A 10,000-nucleotide genomic window follows, 5' to 3' on the forward strand; every position below is an offset into this window, starting at 1 on the left:
TCTATTGGGTTAGAGACGTCACTAGTGTTATGTACTCTACTGTCTATTGGGTTAGAGATGTCACTAGGGTTATGTACTGTACTATACAGTCTATTGGGTTAGAGACGTCACTAGGGTTATGTACTGTACTCTACAGTCTATTGGGTTAGAGACGTCACTAGGGTTATGTACTGTACTCTACAGTCTATTGGGTCAGAGACGTCACTAGGGTTATGTACTGTACTCTACAGTCTATTGGGTCAGATACGTCACTAGGGTTATGTACTGTACTCTACTATTGGGTTAGAGACTGTAATTAATAAATATGTATGGGAGTGTATGTACTGTAAATAATAACTATGTATGGGAGTGTATATCATGTAAATAATATACATAGGGGAGTGTATATACTGTAAATAATATACATAGGGGAGTGTATATACTGTAAATAATATACATAGGGGAGTGTACATACTGTAAATAATAAATATGTATGGGAGTGTATGTACTGTAAATAATACATATGTATGGGAGTGTATATCCTGTAAATAATATACATAGGGGAGTGTATATACTGTAAATAATATATATAGGGGAGTGTACATACTGTAAATAATAAATATGTATGGGAGTGTAGGCTACATACTTCAAGGCTCTGGGGCCTGGTTAAATACTTTCTTCAGGGCTCAGAATTTTTCCTGGTTAGGTCACATGGTCATGGAACTCTCCAGGATCGATGAAAAACTCTGGGACCTAGATATACAGTAGTTTTCAACTAGGGGTCATGTGGGGAAAACTCCTGACCTTAACCCCCCCCTTTCCACCTCCCTACCCACAACAATGAGGAAATACTGGAGAATAACAAAATGTTCCCCTCCCTATCTCCCTACCCCACATATCACCACCACCCCTCCTCCTCTCTTCCTCTTATCACCCCTTCCCTCCCTCCCAACCTCCACTCCCTCCCTATCTCCCACCAGGATGAGGAGCGGAGGCGGCTGGATCCGCAGGGTGTGAGGCCCAGGGGGGGTCTGGATCTTACTGGCCTGCAGGCCCACGAGGCTCCCTGGGTCCAGGAAAGAACCCTACTGCAGCAGGAGGTCCGGTTGTTCAGACACAACACCATCATCTTCTATATGAAGCTACGCTGGATCCTTATGCACTGGAGGCTGGGGAAGAGGACAGAGGCAGGGGAGGAGACCGCACACGCAGAGGTGAGATGACTGGCTAGAGGTAGAGGCTGAACCCCAGGTAGTTTAGTCTGGAGGCTGGGGAATAGGACAGAGGACAGAGACAGGGGAGGAGACGGCACACTCAGAGGTGAGATGACTGGCTAGAGGTAGAGGCAGAACCCCAGGTAGTTTAGTCTGGAGGCTGGAGAAGAGGACAGAGACAGGGGAGGAGACAGCACACTCAGAGGTGAGATGACTGGCTAGAGGTAGAGGCTGAACCCCAGGTAGTTTAGTCTGGAGGCTGGAGAAGAGGACAGAGACAGGGGAGGAGACAGCACACTCAGAGGTGAGATGACTGGCTAGAGTTAGAGGCTCAGGAGCTCCAGTCCTGGTTGAGTCTTATCTGTCCACGTGCCTGCTCAGGAGCTCCTGGTTGAGTCTTATCTGTCCACGTGCCTGCTCAGGAGCTCCTGGTTGAGTCCTATCTGTCCACGTGCCTGCTCAGGAGCTCCTGTCCTGGTTGAGCCCTATCTGTTCACGTGCCTGCTCAAGAGGGCTCCTAAGGAACAAACCAAAACGCAGTCGATCACTTAGGAGAATTGAGCTGAGTACCTTTGGTTAGAACACGGTGACCAAACAGTGTATAACAGGGCTGGCGCAAAAGCCTGCATTCCCAATAGTTCTCCAGGAGGAGGGTTGACATCTAGCTCAAAAAACTCAATCAATCATCAGCGCAGGATCGCGTCATTTGATTGGTCAACTGAGTGATTGATTGACTGACTCAGTTTGTTGGTTGGTTTGTTAGTTCAGTTCATTTACTGCTCCTCTTCCTGCTTTGTAGTTGTGTTTAATAACCTTGTTATTCCGTGTCTGTAGTTGTGTATAATAACATTGTTATTCTGTGTCTGTAGTTGTGTTTAATAACCGTGTTATTCCGTGTCTGTAGTTGTATTTAATAACCTTGTTATTCCGTGTCTGTATTTGTGTTTAATAACCTTGTTATTCCGTGTCTGTAGTTGTGTTTAATAACCTTGTTATTCCATGTCTGTAGCTGTGTTTAATAACCTTGTTATTCCGTGTCTGTAGTTGTGTTTAATAACCTTGTTATTCCGTGTCTGTAGTTGTGTTTAATAACCTTGTTATTCCGTGTCTGTAGCTGTGTTTAATAACCTTGCTATTCCGTGTCTGTAGCTGTGTTTAATAACCTTGTTATTCCGTGTCTGTAGTTGTGTTTAATAACCTTGTTATTCCATGTCTGTAGTTGTTTAATAACCTTGTTATTCCGTGTCTGTAGGTGTGTTTAATAACCTTGTTATTCCATGTCTGTAGTTGTTTAATAACCTTGTTATTCCGTGTCTGTAGTTGTTTACTAACCTTGTTATTCCGTGTCTGTAGCTGTGTTTAATAACCTTGTTATTCCGTGTCTGTAGCTGTGTTTAATAACCTTGTTATTCCGTGTCTGTAGTTGTGTTTAATAACCTTGTTATTCCGTGTCTGTAGTTGTGTATAATAACCTTGTTATTCCGTGTCTGTAGTTGTGTATAAAAACCATGTTATTCCGTGTCTGTAGTTGTGTTTAATAACCTTGTTATTCCGTGTGTGTAGTTGTGTATAATAACCTTGTTATTCCGTGTCTGTAGTTGTGTTTAATAACCTTGTTATTCCGTGTCTGTAGTTGTTTACTAACCTTGTTATTCCATGTCTGTAGTTGATTACTAACCTTGTTATTCCGTGTCTGTAGCTGTGTTTAATAACCTTGTTATTCCGTGTCTGTAGCTGTGTTTAATAACATTGTTATTCCGTGTCTGTAGTTGTGTTTAATAACCTTGTTATTCCGTGTCTGTAGTTGTGTATAATAACCTTGTTATTCCGTGTCTGTAGTTGTGTATAATAACATTGTTATTCTGTGTCTGTAGTTGTGTTTAATAACCTTGTTATTCCGTGTCTGTAGTTGTGTTTAATAACCGTGTTATTCCGTGTCTGTAGTTGTGTTTAATAACCTTGTTATTCCGTGTCTGTAGTTGTGTATAATAACCTTGTTATTCCCTGTCTGTAGTTGTATAATAACCTTGTTATTCCGTGTCTGTAGTTGTGTATAATAACCTTGTTATTCCGTGTCTGTAGCTGTGTTTAATAACCTTGTTATTCCGTGTCCTGTCTGTCCCACCATGAGAAGATGGAGGGTATTCCAGAGCTGATCTTGGAGCACGGAGAGGGAGAGACGGAGAGAGAGGACAGGGACAGGTCGTTTACCCAGCTACCTCAAATAGACGGCCCCGAGCCTGACCCCACAACCCAACTCCCCTCCCCTGAACGCCTGCAGCACCAGACACAGGTAGGGCACAACGGATTTCCCCTCTGTTGATACACTCAAAGGTTAAAGTGCACTTTGGATGAGCACAAAGTCTGTTCAAGTACAGTGGAGTTCAACGATCCAAATAATACTATTTCCTGTCTCTGCGCACAGTATCTGAACGTTGCCTTCCCAGCTACGGTACTAAAGGCACGTTGGCCAGTGAAGAGACATGCAATCATTTTTGCAGGAGGCGTTTTCTCTCGCCGAGTGGAAACTTGACTCCTGTAGCCGTTCATGTTATCTGTTTCCATCTGTTATGTTTTGACCTTTCGGTTACTAGTCCAACGCTCTAACCACTAGGCTACCCTGTTAGTTTTTTGACTAGCTACAGTCACCAATTTATATTATAGTACTACTTCAGCACGGCTCATTATGGAAATACAAAAAAATACAAGGAGGCGAACATAGTAACTATTTGGCTATAACGTTTTATTTCCTCAGGCTAGATATAAACCCGCTTGATGAGCTCACTGTGTGTCGGAGTAGAATACAGTTCATGTGAATTACGATCGTTCAAGCCTCCTTCACTCACGCCGCCAAACTTACCCTAGTAAAACTGACTATCCTACCGATCCTCGACTTCGGCGATGTCATCTACAAAATTGCTTCCAACACTCTACTCAGCAAACTGGATGCAGTTTATCACAGTGCCATCCGTTTTGTCACTAAAGCACCTTATACCACCCACCACTGCGACTTGTATGCTCTAATCGGCTGGCCCTCGCTACATATTCGTCGCCAGACCCACTGGCTCCAGCTCATCTACAAGTCCATGCTAGGTAAAGCTCCGCCTTATCTCAGTTCACTGGTTACGATGGCAACACCCATCCGTAGCACGCGCTCCAGCAGGTGTATCTCACTGATCATCCCTAAAGCCAACACCTCATTTGGCCGCCTTTCGTTCCAGTTCTCTGCTGCCTGTGATTGGAACGAATTGCAAAAATCGCTGAAGTTGGAGACTTTTATCTCCCTCACCAACTTCAAACATCTGCTATCTGAGCAGCTAACCGATCGCTGCAGCTGTACATAGTCTATTGGTAAATAGCCCACCCATTTTCACCTACCTCATCCCCATACTGTTTTTATTTATTTATTTTTCTGCTCTTTTGCACACCAATATCTCTACCTTTACATAACCATCTGATCATTTATCACTCCAGTGTTAATCTGCATAATTGTAATTATTTGCCTACCTTCTCATGCCTTTTGCACACAATGTATATATAGACTCCCCTTTTTTCTACTGTGTTATTGACTTGTTAATTGTTTACTCCATGTGTAACTCTGTGTTGTCTGTTCACACTGCTATGCCTTATCTTGGCCAGGTCGCAGTTGCAAATGAGAACTTGTTCTCAACTAGCCTACCTGGTTAAATAAAGGTGAAATAAAAAAAAATAAAAAAAAATAAAATTTAGATGCATGCATTCTACTTGCTCGCTGAACGGTGAAGAATGACCAATGTCTCACAGTCAAAGAGAAATTAAGCTATCACTCATCAGCCATACTGTGTGTGTGCGTGTGTGTGTGTGTGTGTGCGTGTGTGTGTGTGTGTGTGTGTGTGTGTGTGTGCGTGTGTGCGTGCGTGCGTGTGTGTGTAGACTGATCTGAAAATGGAGCTGCTTTAAACCACAAACCGTCCTTCACAAACAGTTCCCAAAGCACTGTTGGCATTTAGCTCAAGGATGAACACATCACACTCTGCTTAGGACGCAATTTGTACTGTACACACCACAGTATAACCTGGTACATGTCCTACAACACACCACAGTATATCCTGGTACATCCTGGTACATGTCCTACAACACACCACAGTATAACCTGGTACATGTCCTACAACACACCACAGTATAACCTGGTACATGTCCTACAACACACCACAGTACATCCTGGTACATGTCCTACAACACACCACAGTATAACCTGGTACATGTCCTACAACACACCACAGTATATCCTGGTACATCCTGGTACATGTCCTATAACACACTACAGTATATCCTATGTGTTGTTGTGAATTGTTAGATACTACTGCACTGTTGGAGCTAGGAACACAAGCATTTCACTACAACCCACAATAACATCTGATAAATATGTGTCTGTGACCAATAACATCTGTTAAATATGGACCAATAACATCTGATAAACATGTGTCTGTGACCAATAACATCTGTTAAATATGTGTCTGTGACCAATAACATCTGATAAACATGTGTCTGTGACCAATAACATCTGATAAACATGTGTCTGTGACCAATAACATCTGATAAATATGGATCAATAACATCTGATAAATATGGATCAATAACATCTGATAAACATGGACCAATAACATCTGATAAACATGTCTCTGTGACCAATAACATCTGATAAACATGTGTCTGTGACCAATAACATCTGATAAATATGGATCAATAACATCTGATAAATATGGATCAATAACATCTGATAAACATGGACCAATAACATCTGATAAACATGTCTCTGTGACCAATAACATCTGATAAACATGTGTCTGTGACCAATAACATCTGATAAATATGGATCAATAACATCTGATAAATATGGATCAATAACATCTGATAAACATGGACCAATAACATCTGATAAATGTGTGTCTGTGACCAATAACATCTGATAAACATGTGTCTGTGACCAATAACATCTGATAAACATGTGTCTGTGACCAATAACATCTGATAAATATGGACCAATAACATCTGATAAATATGGACCAATAACATCTGATAAACATGGACCAATAACATCTGATAAATGTGTGTCTGTGACCAATAACATCTGATAAACATGTGTCTGTGACCAATAACATCTGATAAATATGGACCAATAACATCTGATAAATATGGACCAATAACATCTGATAAACATGGACCAATAACATCTGATAAATATGTGTCTGTGACCAATAACATCTGATAAATATGTGTCTGTGACCAATAACATCTGATAAATATGTGTCTGTGACCAATAACATCTGATAAACATGTGTCTGTGACCAATAACATCTGATAAATATAGACCAATAACATCTGATAAATATGGACCAATAACATCTGATAAATATGGACCAATAACATCTGATAAACATGTGTCTGTGACCAATAACATCTGATAAATATGGACCAATAACATCTGATAAACATGGACCAATAACATCTGATAAATATGTGTCTGTGACCAATAACATCTGATAAATATGTGTCTGTGACCAATAACATCTGATTTGATTCATAATAAGCTGGTCTTCAATACATCTAAAACTAAAAGCATTGTATTTGGTTCACAACCTTCTCTAAGATCTAAACCTCAACTGGGGAAGAAGTTGAATTCCTAGGAGTAACACTGGATGGTCAATTATCATGAATCAAGTCCTATTGACAAAGTTGTTGTGAAGATGGGGGAGAGGTATGTCTGTTTTTAAAATATGTTCTGCGTTTTTTGACACAAAGATCATCTGTACTAGTTGTTCAGACTCTGGCCTTGACCCATCTTGATTACTGTCTGGTAATGTGGTCAGGTGCAGTAATGAAAGACCTAACAACGCTGCAGCTGGCTCAGAGCAGAGCGGCACACCTCGCCCTTTAACTACACACACAGAACTGACATCAACGACATGCCAGTCTTTCCTGGTTGAGGGTTGACGAGAGATCAATTGCTTCTCTTCTAGTTTTTATGAGAAATATTACTGTGATTTAAAATTCCCGATCTGCTTAATCAATATAGTTCATACATCCATACAACATACCCTAACAAGACATGCCACCAGAGGTCTCTTCACCAGTTCCCCAAAGGTCCAAAAGGAATTCACGGCAACTCACGGTATTATACAGAGGCATGATCGCATGGATCTCCCTTTCATCTCCAATTTGCTCAAGCAAACAGAAAAATTACCTTTCAAAAAACAACAACATCTCATGGAACGGCGGGACTGTGAGGGGAACACACATTATTTTGTTGTGTTGTGGTATTGTTTGTATATGGTTGTACTTTTAATGTGCGTGATCCTTGTCTATCAGTGTATCAGTGTATTGTTATTTGTCATGCTCTTTTGTGTGTTTCTTCCCCCAGGAAGAGTAGCTGCTGCTAATGGGGATCCCGATTAAACAAATAAATAAACAAACCACAGCAGAGATAAACAACAAACTCAGCAGCAAAAAAAAAAAAATGTCCTCTCACTGTCAACTGCGTTTTATTTTTCAGCAAACAGTAAATATTTGTATGAACATAAGATTCAACAACTGAGACATAAACTGAACAAGTTCCACAGACATGTGACTAACAGAAATGGAGTAATATGTCCCTGAAGAAAGGGGGGGTCAAAATCAAAAGTAACAGTCAGTATCTGGTGTGGCCACCAGCTGCATTAAGTACTGCAGTGCATCTCCTCATGGACTGCACCAGATTTGCCAGTTCTTGCTGTGAGATGTTACCCCACTCTTCCACCAAGTCACCTGCAAGTTCCCGGACATTTCTGGGGGGAATGGCCTAGGCCTAACCCTCCGATCCAACGGGTCTCAGACGTGCTCAATGGGATTGAGATCCGGGCTCTTTGCTGGCCATGGATGAACACTGACATTCCTGTCTTGCAGGAAATCACGCACAGAACAAGCAGTATGGCTGGTGGCGCTGTCATACTGGAGGGTCATGTCAGGATGAGCCTGCAGGAAGGGTACCACATGAGGGAGGAGGATGTCTTCCCTGTAACGCACAGCGTTGAGATTGCCTGCAATGACAACAAGCTCAGTCCGATGACGCTGTGACACACCGCCCCAGACCATGATGGACCCTCCAACTCCAAATCGATCCCGCTCCAGAGTACAGGCCTCGGTGTAACGCTCATTCCTTCAACGATAAACGCGAATCCAACCATCACCCCTGGTGGGACAAAACCGCGACTGGTCAGTGGAGAACACTTTTTGCCAGTCCTGTCTGGTCCAGCGACGGTGGGTTTGTGTCCATAGGTGAAGTTGTTGCCGGTGATGTCTGGTGAGGACCTACCATACAACAGGCCTAGAAGCCCTCAGTTCAGCCTCTCTCAGCCTATTGTGGACAGTCTGAGCACTGATGGAGGGATTGTGCGTTCCTGGTGTAACTCGGGCAGCTGTTGTTGCCATCCTGTACCTGTCCCACAGTGTGATGTTCGGATGTACCAATACTGTGCAGGTGTTGCAGCACGTGGTCTGCCACTGCAAGGATGATCAGCTGTCTGTCCTGTCTCCCTGTAGAGCTTCTTATCCTGGCCACATCTGCAGTCCTCATGCCTCCTTGCAGCATGCCTAAGGCACGTTCACGCAGATGAGCAGGGACCCTGGGCGTCTTTCTTTTGGTGTTTTTCAGAGTCAGTAGAAAGGCCTCTTTAGTGTCCTAAGTTTTCATAACTGTGACCTTAATTGCCTACCGTCTGTAAGCTGTTAGTGTCTTAACGACCGTTCCACAGGTGCATGTTCATTAATTGTTTATGGTTCATTGAACAAGCATGGGAAACAGTGTTTAAACCCTTTACAATGAAGATCTGTGAAGTTATTTTGATTTTTACAAATTATCTTTGAAAGACAGGGTCCTGAAAAAGGGACGTTTCATTTTTTGCTGGGTTTAGTATGTGGTGTAGAGTTATAGTTTGTGTAGATGAACTTGGAAATGAAAAGCATGACTTGTGTTTGAAACAGCTGACATTATTAGGTATATAGAAAGGACTCTGATATCTTGAATAAATCCAGTTTCATTCTCTCTTTCACCTCCTCACCTCGCTACCTCTCCCTCACCTCCCCTCCTCCTCACCTCGCTACCGCTCCCTCACCTCCCCTCCTTCTCCTCCTCCTCACCCCTTTCCTCGACCCCTTCTTCACCTCCTCACCTCTCCCTCACCTCCCCTCCTCCTCCTCCTCCTCCTCACCTCGCTACCTCTCCCTCACCTTCCCTCCTCCTCCTCCTCCTCACCCCTTTCCTCGACCCCTTCCTCACCTCCTCCTCCCCCGCTCCTCCTCTCCAGGTGGGGGAGAACCGTAGGGTGCTCCATGCGGTGCGCTCCCTGTTAGAGGAGTTCAGATCAGAGTTGAGGGAGGAGGAGAACAGGAGGTGCCAGCTGCAGCAGAACTATGCCAATGACAAGGCTTCCTGGGAGGTCAAATGGGCAGAGATGAAGTGTCACGTTGCTCAGGTAACTCTAATCCAGACACACACACACACACACACACACACACACACACACACACACACACAGAGAGAGAGAGAGAGCTACGCCAACAACAAGGCATCCTAGAAGGTCAAATAGGCTGAGATAAAGTGTCACGTTGCTCAAGTAACTTACTCAAGATGTCTGCCTTAGAGAGATTATAGATACAGCATCACTGGGATGTAGATGTCTGCCTTAAAGAGATTATAGATACAGCATCACTGGGATGTAGATGTCTGCCTTAAAGAGATTATAGATACAGCATCACTGGGATGTAGATGTCTGCCTTAAAGAGACAGCATC

At 43.0% G+C, this 10,000-nt stretch overlaps 1 protein-coding gene across 1 annotated transcript in view; it reads left to right on the forward strand.

Moving 5' to 3' along the window:
* LOC139375782 (microtubule cross-linking factor 1-like) overlaps nt 1–10,000 on the forward strand; it is a 124,448-nt gene that overhangs the window by 84,581 nt on the left and 29,867 nt on the right. Inside the window, exons 9-11 of the mRNA XM_071117625.1 lie at nt 960–1,193; nt 3,328–3,486; nt 9,515–9,682. Of these exons, the coding sequence (XP_070973726.1) occupies nt 960–1,193; nt 3,328–3,486; nt 9,515–9,682 (561 nt within the window). The remainder of the gene's footprint in view (nt 1–959; nt 1,194–3,327; nt 3,487–9,514; nt 9,683–10,000) is intronic.

This window comes from Oncorhynchus clarkii, chromosome 20 (genome assembly GCF_045791955.1).
Source record: "Oncorhynchus clarkii lewisi isolate Uvic-CL-2024 chromosome 20, UVic_Ocla_1.0, whole genome shotgun sequence".
In the NCBI taxonomy this organism is placed as follows: domain Eukaryota; kingdom Metazoa; phylum Chordata; class Actinopteri; order Salmoniformes; family Salmonidae; genus Oncorhynchus; species Oncorhynchus clarkii.